The following is a 21638-nucleotide window of genomic DNA, read 5'->3' as shown; positions in this document are numbered from 1 at the left end:
TACAGATGTCAGCTTAACGTTCATTTTTTATTTACGTTTGGTTGAGTTGTCAACTAACGTGAATTCAACAAAAATGTGACCATGTCATCAGGATTTAAGTTAAACGTTGTGTATAAAAAAAATCCAATCAGTCTTCCACGTTAAAACAGATTTTTGGGGGGTTGAAATGAAGTGGAAACAACGTTGATTCAACCAGTGTGTGCCCAGTGGGCACCCATGTCATGATGAAGTTTCCACAGGGCTACAACAAGTTAAAAGGAAACAAGAAAAGGTTGAAGTTCATTATAAAACGTTTTAATAAATAAAACTGAGGTAGTGTCATTGGAATGGTTTGTTTCACAGTTTGGGTTATCAGTGTCCATACAATTCATTTAGGTTCCTATGGAAGAAAAGTTCCACAAAAGTTCCAATTAACGTACAATTTCAAATTAACAAAATATACATGTGAATGTATCATACGGTAGAACATTCAGAACATTTAATGGATCAATTTATGTAATAGGTCAAATGTTTAGATTACTAGGACCCACGGCAGTGATTAATAGCAAATGGTTGGTCTAGTATTTCCAGCATCATGGCGCACGTGTAGGCTATAAAAGTCCTTGTAACCAGCACTATTCAGTCGGTTTAGGCTTGTGCTGTGTATAGTATTCAGTCCTTTTCGACCAGGCCCAGCCCTAGAAAGTATTAGACCAAACAATGTTCTTCCATCTCCCTCTTTTGGCGCACAGCCAGCAGGGAAAGTCACAGCGGGAGAGCATGAACTCTTTTACCGTAACGATCAGTCACCTCTTTCACAAAACAAGCTCCAATTTTCGGAGAAATTTCCACTGAGTTCCCGGGACAGCCCCGTTTCCAACATTAGAGACCTATAGTGTCTGAACGCATATGCTGCCTCCTGTCTCTCTACCCGGCTCATACACGGATAGTTTTGCCCATGACGCATTCCTCCTGCTCGGTCACAAAATTGTATTTATGAACCCAAATCAAAGCAAACTCTTCATTGTCCCTTCAAAACGATGCAATGGCTCTTAACATGGGCACCGGTGTAGCCAAGGAGTCCCCACCGACACGGTAGCAGTTCACAGAGCTCGGTATGACGGTATTTCTCCCTTGCTCCATTTTCGCTTTCTTGCAGGGGAGGAAGTCGGGCTCCGCGGCCGCCTTGCCCCGTCTCTTCCTGGCGTTACGGTCAGGCCTCGACGGGCCCCGGTACTCCTTGTCTTCTCTACCTGCTGTTACACTACAGTGCAGCGGGTGTGAGTTCGTTTCGTCCTCGGAGGATACTGCAATCTCCTGGGGCTGGGGGGTCGCGGGTAGTCCAGACAGAGACGAGGAAACCTCCCTCTCCAAACGATCTCCAGTTGTTTCCTCCATCGGCGACTCTTGCTGGATCGGCTCTGCTGCTGTCGTGGTTTCACAACTGGCCTGCGATGCGTGGTAGATATCCCGGGCGGACTGCATTACGAGCGTGAGCAGCAGGCTCCGGTGGAGACGGTGTCCCCCGCGCTGGGCGCGCGAGCTGTATAGTTTGCCTAGAGCGTGGACCATAATCCTCTTGGCCTCAGCGCTGACCTCCATGTTGTTGCTTATTATTGATCTTAAGACGTTTAGAGACTCTTTAATTTGATTGCCACAACTTTGGACCTTCCTTTACCGTTAGGGCCTAGATTCTCCAAACTTCACACACACACACACACACACACACACACAGACATGAACGTGCATGTACAAGCCGCTTTATTATAACTTCGCTGACGTCAGTGGCTCGCTGTCATCTGAGAGGTGTAAATTCTTCCATGAGCTCCTCCTATGCCAAAAGCCCCACAAGAGCTGCGGATAACCTCCTACACTACTATTTATGACCACATGTGTAGGTTGTGTTGAGGCTGTGTTTATTTGTACCACATTTGTTTGCATAATTGTGTAATTTGAACAACCGAATATGAATGCAAATCTGACTACTGTCAACAGGTCATATACACTGTAATGAAAAAACAGAAACTGAGAAACCAATGAAATTCATAAAATATCAGTGCCGTTTAGTTGTTGCATTGTCTTACTATCACTAGGCTAATTGTGTGTGTGTGGCATCTATTATTAAGTGGAAGGGCATTGCATTTAGTTTTCTTGTGTAAGTGGACTGCTGCTTTCTTAAACATGTCTCTCTTGCAAAATAGATTAGCCTCTAGGCTAATTAAAGGTTACATTTAAAAAAAAATGCATTTGAGACTGTTCCAAATTTTTTAATGAATCCTTTGAACAAAAATGATATGGCTAAAAGAATAACAGCCATGCCTCAATAGCCTTATATTTAGCTACTGGTATCAGGTCAAGACCACCAATCAAAGACATTATATCATGATTTTCTTCTTGGAAAAGCTGTGTTGATAAATTACATTTGAATCTTCATGTTTTTATTGTTTCACATTACTATAACATTACTCCCACGGAGGCTGTTTTTCAGAGAGGTTATCAACAGATGCCCAAAAAAGTACATCCGACGGGTAACCGAGGCGCGCGCACTGCCGTGGAAAACCCATGACGCCTAGGAGACCCTCGCTTCCATTGGCCATATAAAGTGCGAACCATTAGGGATTGCGTCAGAACACATCTCCTTATTTGGTGTTGTCAAGATTGTGCGCTCTGCTTCCCTGTGCCCAAATATGGGCATCGGGAGCGCGCTTAATCCAGTGGTGGCGCGTTTTGGGGTCAATTTAACTCATCTATTTTGGGATGCACATCTGGCAGCAAGGATGCCGCTGGAAATCTGACATTGATGAAAGGAGCAAGCAAGCCATGCTGCTCAGTGCTAATCAAACTATCAGTCAACTGTCTCTGGATTGGCAAAGAAAACTTTCTCCCTCAGCAAGCTTTCATTCATTTCACAACTTGTTCTCAACTGGCCTACCTGGTTAAATAAAGGTGAAATATATATTTTTTTGCATGACTTTTACATTGTTTCTTCAAGACCTAATACTTTATATTACATGAAAGGTAAACCAAACACTGAAATATAATGGTTCAGTTTCATATATGTTCATCCATGACAATGACAGACCTATGCTTTGTTCTATTAATACAGAAAGACCAGTTCAGACTGTGTTATTGTAATTTAGAGACTTTGTTTTGTATCCCATCAATCCAAAATCACACCTCTAGTATTTCCTGTCCTATCCTCAATCTGGACTCTTCGGTTCAATATGTCCCTGTCCAACATAAGTTGTATGCATCATTTCTAAGTCAAGGTCCAAATGGAACCAAGAAGCATTCATTTGATGAGCTGTGATTTGATTCACTGACTATGCACTCCCTTGCCCACATTCCATTTGGTGCTCACTTTAAATGGCCCATCTTCATTATTGCCAAAATCACCACAACAGAGTGACCTTTGATCATGTCTAATTACAGCAGGTAGCAAACCTATAATTTACAAGTCAATCTTGTCAGTGGTACAAATATTTGGGAAAAAAGGAGCAAGGTCACAAATCATTTGTTACAAACCTTTTATTAAGATAGTTTTTTTTAATCCATGTTGACATTTATCTTCATGATTTTTCTTTACAGTAGTTAATGTGCATTTACCTTGAATAATATTGGGTCACAGTTAAGGGGTTTCACAAAGTTATTGGCACTTGGAAAACAATGAGAACAGAATGAGCACTGGCGCTACAGGGTCACGGAGGGCAAGGAGCAGGGGCAGAGACATTGGGGACACTACTGCACTGGTTTCAATAAGCGGTGTGTGGGTATATACCTCATGCTGAGAGTGCACGACTAACAATTCAACTTTAGTGCCTCTATGTATAATATACAGTATATATCTATACATATATTCATATTTATATATGTATATGTGAAAAAATGTCCTTCTCCAAGCCTATATACACCACACTGGACACTGCCTTTGTCCATCCTCTTGAGATGTGTGTGTTGGGGGAGGAGGGACGTCTACCTGTAGGGATGGAGGATGAATCAGCTTGAACTGTCCTGTCTCACACAAACAAACATTCCTTTCTGTTCCTTTAGTCTTGTGCGTCAGAGCTGAGAGAAGTAACCCCATCCAAAACACACAAAACTGAACTTTGATCACTTAGTAACCAACTCAGTCATTGACTATGGTCTGTGGGGGAAATACTGTCATCTGGTGGTGGCTCCAGTACCACATGTGAACAGCAGGATGGTGAACAAGACTGGATCTGACCTTGTCCATAATATCATGGGATCTGTTCAGCAGGGTGAAATCAGACCCTGGTGTATAGGTTCAATAACAGGTGCAAAGTTTGTAATTCAGACCTCTATAGCGCCACACACCCACTACTACCCACCCACCTCCCCAAAAATCATTCCCCCCAATAGACAAGAGACAGTACAGTGCCCTAGTCTTCCCATCACCCCTCCTGGAAGAACCTCTCATGGAACCCTCATCACAAACAATGAAAAAAATATACAGTTCTCTGTCTAGCTATCGGTGCTCTGTCTAACTATCGTACAGTTATCTTTCTTTCCTTTTCAATGTTTTCTTCAGCAAGAAGTTGGTAAATCATTCACCACCTTCAATTAGTAGCATTTCTTTAAGGTCTTTACAGTACACGTTTCTTTAAAGAAAAAAGAAAACATTAGCAATACAAGAAAACAAAGAAGAAAAAACATAGTAAAAATGAACATTCTGATGGAGAGACAGTCTACAGCCATGACACCTATCTCCCTCCCTTCAGTCACACCAACTCAGTAGCACATTAGGCCAGTACTTTAAGACCAAAGCAACCATCATCCTCCTCCTCTGACCTGTAGGCCAAATGCATGCTGGGAGCTCACACACACACACACCAGTCTCCATGACATCTCGACAACACGCGAGACCAAGTAAAAAATATATAAAAAAAAGTCCTCTTTCATCGCTTCCACACTTTTACACAATCACCCTACATAGGAAATCGTTAGAAGAGCGTAGAAAGAAAGTCAGCTCAACGGTCCCAATATTTACAACAGGAGTCATCCCAGTGCATCCCACATCCACAGATCTGAGACGCAGGCTATGTTCCTATACTCTCTAAATGCACCCTTAAGTCCCTTCCCTGAAGTGCTTACATCAAGGAAAGGGAGGAAGGATGCCACTTAAAAGTATTTGAACAAGGCCATGCCTTTGCATGACCCTTGGGTTGATTCTCCACACAACACATCAAAACCCTTTATCAAAGGTGCAGGAAACATGGGTTCATCCCATTTAAAAAGGTGCTTCACCTCCCCTTTAACATATCCACCTTCGTCCATTTTGGATTTACCAAGCGTGAGAGAGAGTTAAACAACAGCAATCAGGACAGAAATGTCATGCATAGAGTGGACCTGCTTCTCTGCCGTATGGAGAAAAGTGAATTGTGTCCGCTCTATACATCACTTTTCTATCTGAAGGTGTCTCACATCTTTTGGATTGCAAAGGTGTATGGAAGATGGTGTAGGTCATCGTTCACAAAGACAAGTGTCCCAGCAGAGGGAGTCTTAAACCAATCCAAAAGACTACCAGGTGGAGGACACACACACGTAAAAGCACACTCACTCACACACACACGCACATCCACGTAAAGCGCACTCACACACATCAATCGCACAGGAACAAATATACTTTTCAGTCACATTCAAGGAATGAACACAAATGCTTGCTCTCGCACATATATGAGACTGTTTAAAACACACCAACATACTCCACCGGAATGCCAAACCCCCTGACCTCACCCCATCTCTCTTTGGAACACGTGTACGTGTGTGTGTGTGTGTTACAACTCTGTCTCAAGCTGAACGACCTGCCGCCTTTTAAACCCCATTCTACTCCCTCCTTCCCAACATCAACATAAGCAGGACCCACCCCTGCATATCCATGTCGATTAAAAAAGGCACATTCCATTATTCCAAAATGTTTTGCGGTCATTGAATCACCACCTCATGATGTGTAATGATGTCAGAAGTCTGCTTCAGAGCAAGTCACTAACCAACAGAGGAGGGGTTAGCTAGCACGATAGTTGCAGCAGTCGACCAGTTGATTCAAGCTGTGCATTTTTACATTTAGCCGTGATTTCCGAGTAAGCAGTTTAGCTAGCATAGTAACGTCGCTAGCTCGCTAGCAAGCATAACAAAGTCAGTCATTGTTGTGAACAGCCACATAGGTAGGCTTCCTTGACAATTTCCATAGAGAAAAAGGACAAGAATAAGATAATAAGCTATATTGGATTGCCGCAGGTAGAAAGTGCCCAGTTCTGTCTTAAAAACAGATATTTTTCAGTTCAATAGTTTGTCAAAACAAAAAACTAAAAAGGCCCTACGTTAAGACTTTTCTGGCCACTTGATCAATACCATATTTTTATGCAAAAATAGCACTTTTATTTATTTGCTTTTAAATCTTATTTTTCGGCGCAGGACTTTCTTTGCAAAAACAGCTGTTCAAAATACAATAAAACAACAGAGATTTAAAACCAATCCCTCTCTTTCTCTCTGTACACACCCACGGTTGTATAAATACATATTCAAAAAAAATATGACCGTCTTTTTCTGTTCCCCTTGGATTTCTTTACAATTATGGTACAACCTGTAGTCCTCATCTCTGGATCCATCGTATGTTACAAACAGAGAAACGAGCTGTGATCAGAAAAGCTACAAGAAGAGAGACAGTACATTAAAACTGAGGGCATAATCATTTTGTTCTGGTCACAGAAGGGTGTGGGGTTGGTGGGTTAGGGGTCTTTCTATCGCTCCCTCTCTCCCCTTTTCTCTTTCTCTCATTCTAGAGAGAAACTACAGTCTCTCTCATATCCATAGAGTAGTTATCTTTCTGTCGGTTTGTTTTTCCTCAAGAGGTTGGGATACAATCCTTCAGACTGACATTGTGCAATGCTGCTGACATCTACATTCAAAACCAGGGGAATGTGTTTTGATATGGAGAGGCAGGAATTTGGTTAATAAAACAAAAAAATTAAAACAAAAAATACTGCATCCCCACAAACCCATCACCCTTTCTCTACCCCCATACTAATATACAGCAGAAACCATATTGGAAGTTACGATTGCTTGGACTCTCGCTTTCAAAATTAAAGCATAACTTCCTGGTTAACATCCAGGTAACAACCCCTGTTTCCCCTAGCAACGTTTCAGAGTCACATGTCGGAGGTGGAGGATCAAAAGGCCAAAGGGTCAGGGGGATGGGCCACACCACCAGAGGAGAAGAAAGGAGTACAGGGAAATATAGGTATTCATCATCATCATCGTCTTCTAAACACTTCTGTATTCCACCTCCCCATCTAAAACAAAGTGCCTCCGTCGCTGCCCACCCCCTGCAGCGACTCGCCGGACGAGCCGCCCGTCTCGGCGCCCTCCAGGGAGTTGGGTTCAAAGGTTGGCTCCGCCCCTAGGGTGTCGGCCTCCATCTTGGCGTCGGGGAGGAAGGCGGAGTACGCGTCGCCCTCGGCCATGAGCAGCTTCAGCTTGGGGATCCAGCTCTTGCGGACGACGCGGCGGGCGTTGGTGCACATGTCCGCCGCGATGGCGTTCATCTCGCTCTCCTTGAAGCTCGTTGCGAAGTTCTGGCTGTAGACTGATGGAGGGAGGAGAGAGAGAGGGGAGGAAGGAATGAGGGAGGGAAGCAGGGGAATAGAGAGAGAATAAGAGAGAAAAGAGGAATAGACCAGAGTTAGGATTGATGAGCCCAATCATAAATCAGGCGTTCATTTGTACTAACAAAAATGCACTTGTGTTTAAGTGAAACACTCACATTTGACTGCGTGCAACACTCTGTTGTCCAGGGGCTTGCGGCTGGGGTCGTTAGTGGAGGAGCGGATTCCTGTTCCACAGCTGTTAGCCAGAGTATTCCTGACAGGGAGAGAGTATAATGATACCTTTATAAGCATACAGACATCCATCAACTGTTAACACACACACACACACGTCAGACGTATAAACACACGGTGGCAGGCAGGCAGGCAGGCACACAAGTATAAACATACACATACACACACACATCAGACGTATAAACACACACACACACACACACACACACACACACCCACACTTGTCAGACGTATAAACACCCACACTTGTCAGACGTATAAACACCCACACTTGTCAGACGTATAAACACCCACACTTGTCAGACGTATAAACACACACACTTGTCAGACGTATAAACACCCACGTCAGATGTGTGAGAGAGAGAGAGACACACTAACCTGTCGAAGAAGGCAGCCAGCAGCCTCCTGAGCAACACCTTGTGTCTGGTCCCTGCACTCACATGACAGTTCATCAGCTGGGCTCGAGATATGAACACACACGTACCTGCAGACACACACACACAGAACAGTGTCACCATGGACTACTCCAGACACTAGCCCTATTGAAATTCTACACACACAAACCTGGATATACCCCTCAAACACCACACACACACCATCTGTAAAACACACACAGACACGTCCTGTTTCAAAGAAGAACACACACACTGAAACATAGACCCAAACACCCATCCTGGGTCTGACTCGGCATAATAAACAAACAAGCAGCAGGCCAAACAGATGGGAATACTTGACTGTAGTCCACGTGTAGACTGACAGTGTACTCTAGGACAAGGTGGCAGTGGAACGTAACATAGGCTCCCAGTGAGGCCTCGACGTGGCTAATATTAACCACACTGACACATGCCTCATCTCTTACATACAGTCATCTCACAGTAAGGACCACTCTCAGTGTACTGCAGAACCAGGCCATGTCCCATTTCACTAGTCATGTAAGGACCACTCTCAGTGTACTGCAGAACCAGGCCATGTCCCATTTCACTTGTCATGTAAGGACAACTACTACAGTAGACTATAGTAAACACTAAGAGTACCAAACATTATGAACACCTTCCCAAATATAGAGTTGCAACCCCCTTTTGCCCTTTTGCTCATTTTGTCGGGACAAGGGGTCAAAAGTGTTCCACAGGGATGCTGGCCCATGTTGACTCCAATGCTTCTTACAGTTGAATCACGTTGGGTGGTGGACCATTCTCGATAGACACAGGAAACTGTTGAGCATGAAAAACCAAGCAGTGTTGCAGTTCTTGACCCAAACTGGTGCCCCTGGCACCTACTACCATACCCCGTTCAAAGGCACTTAAATATGTTGTCTTGCCCATTCACGCTCTGAATGGCACACATACACAATACATGTCTCAAGGCTTAAAAATGCTTGTTCAACCCTTCTCCACCCCTTCATCTACACTGATTGAAGTGGATTTAACAAGGGACATCAATAAGGGATCATAGCTGGTCAGTCTGTCATTGAAAGAGCAGGTGTTCTTAACGTTTTCTACACTCAGTACACTGCTTATACCCTATCTTCATTTGATCACTGTTGTTGCAGAGAAGATGCAAACTAGTGTATTCAAGGTTTAAAAAGGCTTCCATTTTAACATTTCAGACTAGATTCACCCTAACGGAAAATCTATCAACCCCTACAACATGTCCATTCATTATAATCCTCATAATAATTCCCATTTCCTGTTGGTGCAGGATTAGTTTCCTGCTGTTCAAATTAAGATCTTTAACAAGGCCACATTCCACTTCGGTCCCCAGACCCTTCTCTGAACCTTCTCCTACTCCAGTTCTGAAATGACAGAATGGATCCACACACACATAACACACACTGACCTGAGACAAGCTCTAGTTTCTCTGCGGGGTCCCCCTCCTCGTATAGTTTGGGGTGGCAGCGGTTGCCTATCTGTGTGATGAGCTCAGCGGGGAGAGACGACAGGTCCTGGCGACCCCGCATACGACCCCGGGTCTCTGAGTGGTCCGGCAGGGCCTCCACACGCTCACCAGCTACCAGAGGGAGAAAGACGTGTGTTAGATCTGGTCTGACCTTATATACACACACACACACACACACACACACACACACACACGTCGGTACCTGCGGCACCCACGTTGAGCATGCTGTACATGTTACAGATCTGTCTAGTCTGACCTTTATATACACACACACACAGGTACCTGCGGCGCCCACGTTGAGCATGCTGTACATGGTGTACATGTTACAGATCTGCCTGTACTGCTCCTCCGTCTGCTCCTCCGTCACCTCCTCCTCTTCCTCCTCGTCATGGTAACTGATAGGCGAGTCACTGGTGTAGGCGCTCATCGTGCCCGGGCTGGCGCCCTCCGATGCCACGTTGCCCATGGAGACCACACTCCCGTTGGACCCGCTGCCGTGACCCCCAACCCCTGATCCTATCCCCGCCCCGCTGGCCCCCATCCCCATGGCCAGTGCCAGAGCCCCCGAGCTCTGGATGGCACTCCCTCGCACGGACTCCTGGGAAAAGCGGGCGGCCTTCCTGGACCCGCCTCCACCTGAGCCCCCTCCACCCCCGTCTCGGCTGCTGCCGCCCTCCCACAAGCGCTTGGCCACAGGGGTGCACACCACCGAGTAGGGCGAGGCTTCTGATTGGTTACCCTGCTGCTCTGTCTTCACCCGCATTACGAGGGGGAGGGGGGTAAGGCAGGAGGCGGGGCGACTGCCAGTCCCCGCGGCAACAGTTTGAGTGACGGGGCTCTGGGGTTCGGAGGGCGGAGCCTCCTCGGCTTGCAGGCCCTGGGAGTCACAGCTGGGCGAGGAAACCTGGAGGAGGAATATGGAGAGAATACATTTATCAATAGTTTATTATGGAAATATAAATATACTGTATATGCAAATACTTGCAATGATTGTGATAAGTGGTTGTTTACGCATCTCAGTTGAGTGTACTGTCGCTCTGGAAACGCCTGGTAGAGTTCTGCTAAACACGTTCAAAATGTATCAGGGTTTCTGAACATGTGGCGCCGGACACTTGATCAGCAACATTTTCATTTACCGGACACATTTGCATTTGGTGCATAGCGTGATTAGGGCGTCCACCCACGGTGCTCAGAACGACAGCAATCACATTTAGAATACGGTCATTCATTCATTAACAGAACATGCAAGTCGAGGATGCAACAATGTGCGGTCCTTCTGATGTGCACTTCAAACACATTTACTTTTCTTCAGCCAACAAGATGAGTAACCAACAGCAAAATCACTAGCCTGTGTCAATCTACTATAGTAGAAATGTTAAGGCTACCTATTCTATTGGTCAGCTTGTTGAGAATAAATAGCCTATTTTAAACAGACTTTGGGCCAGTTGTGGGCCGAAATTCATCAGTAGGCCTAAGCTACATAAAACGCAATGAGTCTGAGACAACAGATCACAACGTTTAGTTTAAAATGTCGATAAACTATTATTTCTTCACATTATAAGCGCAGCACTGTGCACAAGGCAGTAGGCTATGCACGAATGTTTGTTCCATAATGCAATTAGCAGGAAAACACCATTATCAAAAGGCCACTACACATGCGACCGGTTTCATGTAACAGATGAAAATATCCGTTAGAAATTTGGAACGAGAGAAGATCTAATAGGCTACTTTGAAGCAACGTAAGACATGCTGAAATGTGTATTAAAACATGCAGGTTTCAAACAATGAAGTAAATGTTTTCAAAATGCATACTGCCTCCAGCTCATTGCAAAGTGGTGTGTGACGCGCTGATGAAGCCTGCCTTCTGTTGCCGTTTGATGCAGCGTTCAAAGCAACTGAGAAATCTCTGACTTCTGACTTCAGTGCGTTCAAGACAACTGGGAACTGGGGAAAAAACAAGCTCTGACTGGGAGAAGAGTTTTGAACAGTCATCCAACTCGGAATTCCAACTCAGGAAATCAGGCCTCTTTCCAGAGCCCCGAAGTCGTAATAATTTGACCTCGTATTTTAAGATACTGTACATACAAATATACTGTACACACGTACCAATTTACTCCCACTAAATTATGCAGATTACCCAATAGACCGATAAGCATGACCCGTCAAATGTATTTCCATCAATAAATAGGCTGAAAAGCATTATTTCACAATTGGATTTTCTCTTCTCCCTAGCAGTTGGCCGACGCAAATGTTATTTATCTGCATTATTTTTTTTATACGGACAAAAGCAATCTATTACAGGCTAACAGAAACCCTGGTATGTATGTGCGTATTATTCTAAGACCTCTGAATAAAGAGCACAGAATAACAGCACAACCTGTGGTCACTGTGTATGATTGTGATGCAGGACAAGGCTCCCCTTTGAAGGAGGCCTCCTACCCTTAAAGGAAAACTCCACCCAAAACCAATATTTTGGTAAAATGTTTTGCAGCCGGTATCACATGATGCAAAATGCATCATAAAGTCTGTATTTCTGTATTTTGAAAGTTTTATATCTTGAAAAGTTGATTGCTGACATGCAAAACATTTCTGGACTATATCAACAATGGACTAATGAAACAAATACCAAAATATCGTTTTTGGGTGGAGTTTTCCTTTAAACATGCTTGGGTTGTTAAAAAGGCTATATAAAACCCATGTATTATTACCTTGAGGAAGAACTCTGTGCCCTTCTCCATGATCTGCTGGATCTGCAGGAAGCCTGCGGTGTACATGAGGAGGAACTGGTCTCCCACTGTCATGCTGAGGCGGCCTGTGTAGCAAAAGGCCAGGATCTGCTGGAAGCTCTGGGGCTGGACGGCCGGGGGGAGTTCCACCACTGTGGGGGTCTTGGAGCCGCTGCCTCCCCCAGTGCTGAAGAGGTCCCGGAAATAAGAGCTGCTGGCCGCAAGCACGGCACGGTGAGCCTGGAGGAGAAGGAGGGAGGAGTAAGAAGATTCTATAGAGTTATGAGTTATATAAGGAATGTTTCCTTTGTTTGAACGATACATTTATTTTAAAACTGTGTGGTTGATCTTTTGGGAGGTGCAAAATGTCATGATTCTGATCATTCAGATTCTGATTCAGTGATTCGATTTTCTCTGTTATTTTTCTAACATCAATAATGTTGACCAATAATGGCAAGTCATGAAGGGCAACGGGATAATAAACTCATAAAAATCAATCCGTTACCGCCGGGATAGACCCATAGATAAATAATGGGTCTTGTACATCAGAACACTAAAAAACGAAATGTACATTATAGTACACAATCTACGTAATTCACACAGTAATATCCCACCTTGAAGGCGTGTCCCTTGACGACCACGGAGACGTCGCAGTAGAGCCCCTGGAGACGCTGCTCGTTCAGACACTCCAGGACGTTGTTGCCAAAGTTAGGAATCGCCATCTGAAGGGTCTGGGCCATGGTGCGCTACGCACACCACCACAGGGTCTGGAGGGAGAGAGAGATATCAGCAACATATTTTAAAAGAGCCAATTAAATCAGTTACCAATCTTCTGCATGAGGCTGACCCGTTTGTCCCCAACCTAATGAAGCAACAAACAGTAATGCCCTGTACTTAACCTATATCATGGATTCCGGCACCATTGGTACAATGAACAACAATATAAATGTAACATGTAAAGTGTTGGTCCCATGTTTCATGAGCTGAAATAAAAGATCACAGGAATGTTCCATACTTACAAAAAGCTTATTTCTCTCAAATGTTGTGCATCATTTTTGTATGTCTCTTAGTGGGCATTTCTCCTTTGCCAAGATAATCCATTCACCTGACAGGTGTGGCATATCAAGAACCTGATTAAACAGCATGACCATTACACAGTTGCACCTTGTGCTGGGGACAATAAAAGGCCATTTAAAATGTGCAATTTTGTCACACAACACAATGCCACAGATGTCTCAAGTTTGGAGGGAGTGGGCAATTGGCATGTTGAATACAGGAATGTCGACCAGAGCTGTTGCCAGATAATTGAATGTTCATTTCTCTACCATAAGCGGTCTCCAACGTCGTTTCAGAGAATTTAGCAGTACGTCCAACCAGCCTTACAACCGCAGACCACATGTAAACACGCCAGCCCAGGACCTCCACATCTGGCTTCTTTACCTGCGGGATTGTCTGAGACCAGCCATCTGGACAGCTGATGAAACTGAGGAGCCTTTCTGTGTGTAATAAAGCCATTTTGTGGGGAAAAACTGTTTGGCTGGGCCTGGCTCCCCAGTGGCTGGGCCTGGCTCCCCAGTGGCTGGGCCAATGCCCTCCAAGGCCCACCCATGGTTGCACCTCTGCCCAGTCATGTGAAATCCATAGATTAGGGCCTAATTTATTTATTTCAATTGACTGATTTCCTTATATAAACTGTAACTCTGTAAAATCTTTGAAATTGTTGAGCTCATATTTTTGTTCACTATAACAAGTAACATGGTACTAGTGGTGCATGTTACAATCAATGAGAAACCACTAAGAAGGAGGGCCTAATTATCAAGTAATTTAACTACTATTACCATATCATTTCTAAGGACACCAGGTAAATAGAGGGCTGTAAAATAATGCCCAACCATTGCACCTATCATACGGAGAGCAAATCCTATCAGCTCATCACTGACCTTAACACTAACAGACAGCACCCTCCAATGGACAAAACATGTTTAGTGATGATACCCATTTGGAAGCAACTGAAGTGAACCTAACACTTTCATTTGTCATTCAGACAAAGTAAACCATTTTACAGTGTGTTTTGAGCAGAAAGGAGACCCTTAAAATACTATTTGAAAAGCCTACTTTTCCATTTGTAGCAAATGTCAATGCCCATACACACCTACACACGTCTTATTATTCTGAAAAGTGAAAGCATATCACTTCTATCTGCTATATATGTAGGCCTAAAACTGTCTAAAACCAATTCAGAGATGTTATTTGATTGTAAAATGTGTGTTTACATCTGTGTAAATATCCTACTCCTACAGTACTACAATGTGGGTTTGTTTGAATTGCCCATAACCTATTCTCTCAAACATACAACAACCTAAACCTGCAGCCCACTAATATTTCATAGGCCTATGCTCTAAAGTCAATAGAAATGAAAGGTCTGTCATTCCTCTCGACAACATCATATAGAATGGCGTGTGTGGATGAAGAGGAGGAGACAAAGACAGTGAGCCACTCTGAACTATTAAGATACACTGAACTTTTTAAGGGTGCAGGCACCTCCTCTCCCCTCCCACTATCTCTGAAGCTCAGCACAGACATCCACCTCAGCTAACCCCATAACAACCATAAACAGCACAGACATCCACCTCAGCTAACCCCATAACAACCATAAACAGCACAGACATCCACCTCAGCTAACCCCATAACAACCATAAACAGCACAGACATCCACCTCAGCTAACCCCATAACAACCATAAACAGCACAGACATCCACCTCAGCTAACCCCATAACAACCATAAACAGCACAGACATCCACCTCAGCTGACCCCATAACAACCATAAACAGCACAGACATCCACCTCAGCTGACCCCATAACAACCATAAACAGCACAGACATCCACCTCAGCTGACCCCATAACAACCATAAACAGCACAGACATCCACCTCAGCTGACCCCATAACAACCATAAACAGCACAGACATCCACCTCAGCTGACCCCATAACAACCATAAACAGCACAGACATCCACCTCAGCTGACCCCATAACAACCATAAACAGCACAGACATCCACCTCAGCTAACCCCATAACAACCATAAACAGCACAGACATCCACCTCAGCTAACCCCATAACAACCATAAACAGCACAGACATCCACCTCAGCTTACCCCATAACAACCATAAACAGCACAGACATCCACCTCAGCTAACCCCATAACAACCATAAACAGCACAGACATCCACCTCAGCTAACCCCATAACAACCATAAACAGCACAGACATCCACCTCAGCTAACCCCATAACAACCATAAACAGCACAGACATCCACCTCAGCTAACCCCATAACAACCATAAACAGCACAGACATCCACCTCAGCTAACCCCATAACAACCATAAACAGCACAGACATCCACCTCAGCTAACCCCATAACAACCATAAACAGCACAGACATCCACCTCAGCTTACCCCATAACAACCATAAACAGCACAGACATCCACCTCAGCTGACCCCATAACAACCATAAACAGCACAGACATCCACCTCAGCTAACCCCATAACAACCATAAACAGCACAGACATCCACCTCAGCTAACCCCATAACAACCATAAACAGCACAGACATCCACCTCAGCTTACCCCATAACAACCATAAACAGCACAGACATCCACCTCAGCTAACCCCATAACAACCATAAACAGCACAGACATCCACCTCAGCTAACCCCATAACAACCATAAACAGCACAGACATCCACCTCAGCTAACCCCATTACAACCATAAACAGCACAGACATCCACCTCAGCTAACCCCATAACAACCATAAACAGCACAGACATCCACCTCAGCTGACCCCATAACAACCATAAACAGCACAGACATCCACCTCAGCTTACCCCATAACAACCATAAACAGCACAGACATCCACCTCAGCTAACTCCATAACAACCATAAACAGCACAGACATCCACCTCAGCTAACCCCATAACAACCATAAACAGCACAGACATCCACCTCAGCTTACCCCATAACAACCATAAACAGCACAGACATCCACCTCAGCTAACCCCATAACAACCATAAACAGCACAGACATCCACCTCAGCTTACCCCATAACAACCATAAACAGCACAGACATCCACCTCAGCTAACCCCATAACAACCATAAACAGCACAGACATCCACCTCAGCTTACCCCATAACAACCATAAACAGCACAGACATCCACCTCAGCTGACCCCATAACAACCATAAACAGCACAGACATCCACCTCAGCTAACCCCATAACAACCATAAACAACACAGACATCCACCTCAGCTTACCCCATAACAACCATAAACAGCACAGACATCCACCTCAGCTAACCCCATAACAACCATAAACAGCACAGACATCCACCTCAGCTGACCCCATAACAACCATAAACAGCACAGACATCCACCTCAGCTAACCCCATAACAACCATAAACAGCACAGACATCCACCTCAGCTAACCCCATAACAACCATAAACAGCACAGACATCCACCTCAGCTAACCCCATAACAACCATAAACAGCACAGACATCCACCTCAGCTAACCCCATAACAACCATAAACAGCACAGACATCCACCTCAGCTTACCCCATAACAACCATAAACAGCACAGACATCCACCTCAGCTAACCCCATAACAACCATAAACAGCACAGACATCCACCTCAGCTAACCCCATAACACGGGCATGGGGCCACCCATACTGAATGTGTCACTGTCAACTAGTCTCTTTTCATAAAAGCATCTGATTCGCTAACTGATGCTATAGGCTATTATTGCATACATTACACATGCATGTTCTAGCATGCATCTATGAACCCACACGCAGTCACCTGCTTAACACACACCATTGACGGGGTGGATACTATGTGGCAGCATTAACAGACCGTTAGAATCTTCTCATCTAGTGAAACACAAGATTCACAAGAAGTCTGACTAACATATTAAAGGTGAAGTAAGCGGCCCAACATATAAGCCTTGTTTTGGGATCCAGCCAGCCACACTGGTAAAAGAAACACCGTCTTTGTCTCCATCCCTCTCTCTTATGCCCTCTCGCAAAAACACAGATGCGCACTCACACACACCAACGCAAACAAACACACACACATTCACACACACACACTAAACAATACTGCCTGTTTACAGTTTGGCAGGACACACACACAGAATAGAATAAAGCATGGGTGTGTTTGTGGAGTTTGCACTGAGAGAGCGACCAAGGAGGGTAGGAGAGGGGCCTGAACAAGGGCTGTGCCCAGCAAAGGGGTCATGTCAGGCACAGCAGCCAGGTTAGAGGGCAGAGGAGGAGAAGTTCAGTTTACCCACTGCCTCACATCTCATACCGGGCATTGGAGTCAGTCACAAAACTAGGTCACACAGTATCAACATAAGTGCCAGTCTTTTCACAGGAGCCTAAAGAATGTTTTGCCAGCATTTAAAATGCAGCCACAGCTTATGTGATGTTGTGACGGACCAAGGACCGACGTATTTTTGATCTTATAGAAAGTAAAAATATTTTCCAGTTTATCCACACTCCTAGACGATAGTCTGTGAAAACACCAACTGCTAAATTAATTTAGATTGCCTTACAGATTATTAGAGAGGGTTGCATGGGTGGTGGCCAGCAGCATACCACCCTGCATCCCACTGTTGGCTTGCCTCTGAGGCTAAGCAAGGTCTTGGTCAGTCCCTGGTTGGGAGTAGGGGGCACTACTGCCTCTGGTCGAAGGAGATCCCAATGCCCCAGGGCAGTGATTGGGGACATTGCCCTGTGTAGGGTGACATGTTTCAAACGGGACATTAAGCAATGACTCTCTGTGGTCACTAAAGATCCCATGGCACTTATTGTAAGAGTAGCGGTGTTATGTTAACCCCGGTGTCCTGGATACATTTCCAAACTGGCATCACCAGCTTTCACACATTCACACCTCCCCTCTCCCCTTTAACAATATCCAGGTCATTGCTTTAAATTAGAACGTGTTCAGTCAATTTACCTGGTAAAATAAGGGTAAAAAAAATAAGGTGCTGGCACAACTATTTTATAGGCATTTCCTGGTTTCAAAACCCATGTCTACTGTAAGGATATAGCTTGCCTGCTATAAATGTTGCCTACACACAATGCAACTATCAATTCAATGTTTACTTTTCTTATTGAAGGGCTACTGATCATCATTGAAATACATTATTAATCGTTTCAATGAATTCACGTAACATGCAAATTGATATAGGCATGCTCAAATTGATCACATCGAAAACTGTTCCCGAACCACATTCATTAAATACCAATTAAATTAAACAGTTCAAAGCAAACCTCTTAAGTGATAGCTAGCTGTTACTAGCTATAAATTGTATCTCCAGCGAGTTGCGTTTTGACCAGGATACAAGATCAAACCGCGGCGATAGCTGTCTGTGTACGGAGGTGACCGCCGCGCCGTGTGCCAGTCTGCCCGCTCGGAGTGCTCCACTGGCACGGGCCGGGGGGCGACAGAGAATGGCAGTGACTGCAGCAACACGCGATCCAGGAGCGCCACGGCGTTTGCCAGCTGTCAAAAAAGTATACGGATATAATAACGAACTTTAATCAGTTTGAAAAGGTCCACATCTCTCGCTTTTAGTCCCGTCTTTCATTGCAATATACGCATCCCATCCGCAGGCCTGTGAATCGGGTGCCTGTCAGGACTAGCTAAGCTAGCTAAACTAGCAAGCTAACATAGCACTGCTAAAATATTTTGGGCTCGCCCCAGCGCACCATCCACCTCATGCACTCAGACAACCGCACAGTATCCGCTGCTTCCGCGATTACCCACGAATTAAAAACAACAGATTGTCACAAACTGTATCGATGAGGTTGACAGTTGTCCCACGGTGTCAGCTATCGATTCCAAATCGTATTTATTTAAATATTTTGGGGATGGGGAAATGACTCCCACTGCTATACTCCATTTTACCGACATCAACAGGTCATCTCAGGACACGCAGCAGCTGAGGGCGAGCCAGACGGAACCAGGGCGGCACAGAACAGGGGTGTTTCAAGTCGGTAGACAAGACATCTATTTAACCACTTCTCACCAATGTGATAGATTGCCAAAATATTTGTCTCTGAAACTTACAATTATTTTAATCGTTTAGCTCACGTAAATTCTTACAATTGACGGTACATAAAAATATTTGATCGTGCACTGTAAAAAGTTTTCGATCATATGCCGAGGAGAAAGTAGCCACAAAGGCATGTGGGGCTCGGAAGTCGCAAACCGGTGAGGTGTTTAAAGTTTGTGATGGTGCCATCCTCTTACCAACCCATCCCCCATCGCACACCTTTCCCAAAACAATAGTTTACCCCCACGAAACATTCCGAACCCATCTGATATCTGCCCCAAACCGCGGTGCCAACTAGGGACACCGGTCTAGCCCCGGCGTCGTAGCCCACCGCCCCAGCATCCTCGTACGACCCCAACAGACATCCTCATTCTCCAGCAGATACTCACCCCCTAGCTGGGAAACTGATCCAAAGCGTTTCAATGGAGGATTCGATAGCCCTCTCCCCGCAATATCTTGCTACAGGCAGCCAGCCATTCGTTGTGAGCAATGGCGAGACGCCGATCGCAGAGCTATCGAGGGCGGAACAGTGTCCCAGGGGATTGCGGAGCTCCGAGTCACCGATCGCGCAGAACAGAAAGACAAGCATGACGCGCTCATCATTCAATCGCATGATCGTCTCAAGCGCAGCCTCAATTTGGGGAGACCTATCCCACGGCGTGATGTGTTTGCGCATTGGCACAGCAGCGTGCAGAAACCGCCTCTCTCCCTTCTCCCTGTGCTGTGTGTGAGATAGAAATGGGAAAGTAAGCTGTGTGTGTGCGTGCGCTTGTGTCTAGACTACATTCATTTAGGTGAACCCAGTGCGTGCAAATAATAAATAATCATGCCTGCAAGTAACGGATACGGGGAATCAAATAAAAACACATTCTGCTTAGAGAGAGATGGAGCCCTGAGTTCTACCATTGCATGGGGAATATATATGTTTTTTTTTGGGGGGGGGGGGGGGGGGGCTGGGGTTCTTCGTATCGTTCATCCCCAATAGTTGTATTGGCAGTCAATCATATTCAGGCTACCTACACTTTAAAAAGTCACTGGCTAACTCATTAATGAAAATGAGTAGTGGCTACTCAAACATCTCCAACCCTCAGTAGAACTCAAATCATAAAAGTGGTACTAAATCGTGTGTCAATAAGATTTCATATAATTTCATGTTTTTGAGTACTGTTAACAAATATTAACTTACTGAGTAAATAACTGTATTTATTCGTGTTCAGCTAATGTAAAGTTAATGATTATTTAATATTTTAAAGTCAATTGAACATTTCTTAAATAAGTTAATCTTACTTGATTCTATTATGTTTTGTATCTTTACTTAAATGATAAGAGGCTGCCAGCCCTCTTTTAAGGTCCTAACTACAGTGTCTATTCCAGATGCGTAGGAGTCAAAATAAGAATACTGTCGAAAAAATCAATAAATGTCTTAAAATATCAAAGTAGTTGTCAGACACGTTGATATTTGAGTAAAAAACACTTGATTTATCTGTGTTTTGCTGATATAGAATTATTACGTTTCTGCAAGTTATGTTTTTTGTTGTTGAATTTAGGATACTTTTACACAATGTTGTATGCATGTTTGAAGAAAGAAAAGTAATGAAGGTAAATAATTAAGTAGAAGCAATCCTGCATGTTTATGTTCAGTACATCAAATAATGTTCAAGTAACTTTAATCGTTAATTTTCAGAATACATAATACAATTTAGTGTTAAAAAGTCAATAGAACACAAAACAGTTAAGTATTTAGAACTTAAAAAGAACCATATGGTTGGTGATGTCACTTTATTACTTTAAGTCTTGAACACTGTAATACTTTGGGTTACTCAAATGGTTCTAGGCAATGGGTTTCCTCCAAAAAATGTAGTTAGCTGAACTAATTACTTTTTACAGTGTGGGACATATGCTTCAGCCTATACCAGCATTTCCCAAACTCGGTCTTCGGGACCCCAAGGGGTGCACGTTTTGGTTTTTGCTCTAACACTACACAGCTGATGCAAATGATCAAAGCTCGACAATTTGTTGATTATTGGAATCAGATGCGTAGTGCTAGGGCAAAAA

The 21638-nt window shown here is 44.3% G+C and overlaps 2 protein-coding genes across 4 annotated transcripts; both read right to left on the bottom strand.

The window, feature by feature from the left end:
• Positions 1-278: 278 nt before the first annotated feature.
• Positions 279-2404, bottom strand: LOC110486765 (immediate early response gene 2 protein). The gene has a single exon (XM_021558582.3). It carries the CDS (start codon positions 1579-1581, stop codon positions 1012-1014), a length of 570 nt encoding a protein of 189 aa, XP_021414257.2. The 5' UTR covers positions 1582-2404; the 3' UTR covers positions 279-1011.
• Positions 2405-3492: 1088 nt separating this feature from the next.
• Positions 3493-20375, bottom strand: LOC110486764 (nucleus accumbens-associated protein 1). Of its 3 annotated transcripts, none has more exons than XM_021558580.3 (8): positions 19973-20375; positions 13072-13224; positions 12440-12697; positions 10014-10635; positions 9672-9842; positions 8214-8319; positions 7760-7857; positions 3493-7582 (listed from the first exon to the last, which is right to left on the bottom strand). In XM_021558580.3, exons 2-8 carry the CDS (start codon positions 13195-13197, stop codon positions 7290-7292), a joined length of 1674 nt encoding a protein of 557 aa, XP_021414255.2. In that variant the 5' UTR covers positions 13198-13224; positions 19973-20375; the 3' UTR covers positions 3493-7289. The 3 variants fall into 3 exon arrangements, with proteins under 3 accessions (XP_021414255.2, XP_021414256.2, XP_090053171.1); XM_021558581.3 differs by having other exon boundaries at positions 18799-19977; XM_090197045.1 differs by lacking the exon at positions 19973-20375 and adding an exon at positions 13477-13851.
• Between the last annotated feature and the right edge of the window lie 1263 nt (positions 20376-21638).

The sequence above is a fragment of the Oncorhynchus mykiss genome, chromosome 13, assembly GCF_057628025.1.
Source record: "Oncorhynchus mykiss isolate SJ-2025 chromosome 13, ASM5762802v1, whole genome shotgun sequence".
Lineage (NCBI taxonomy): Eukaryota > Metazoa > Chordata > Actinopteri > Salmoniformes > Salmonidae > Oncorhynchus > Oncorhynchus mykiss.
Note: the sequence above shows the minus strand (reverse complement) of the source record. Positions and strands in the feature narration are given on the sequence as shown.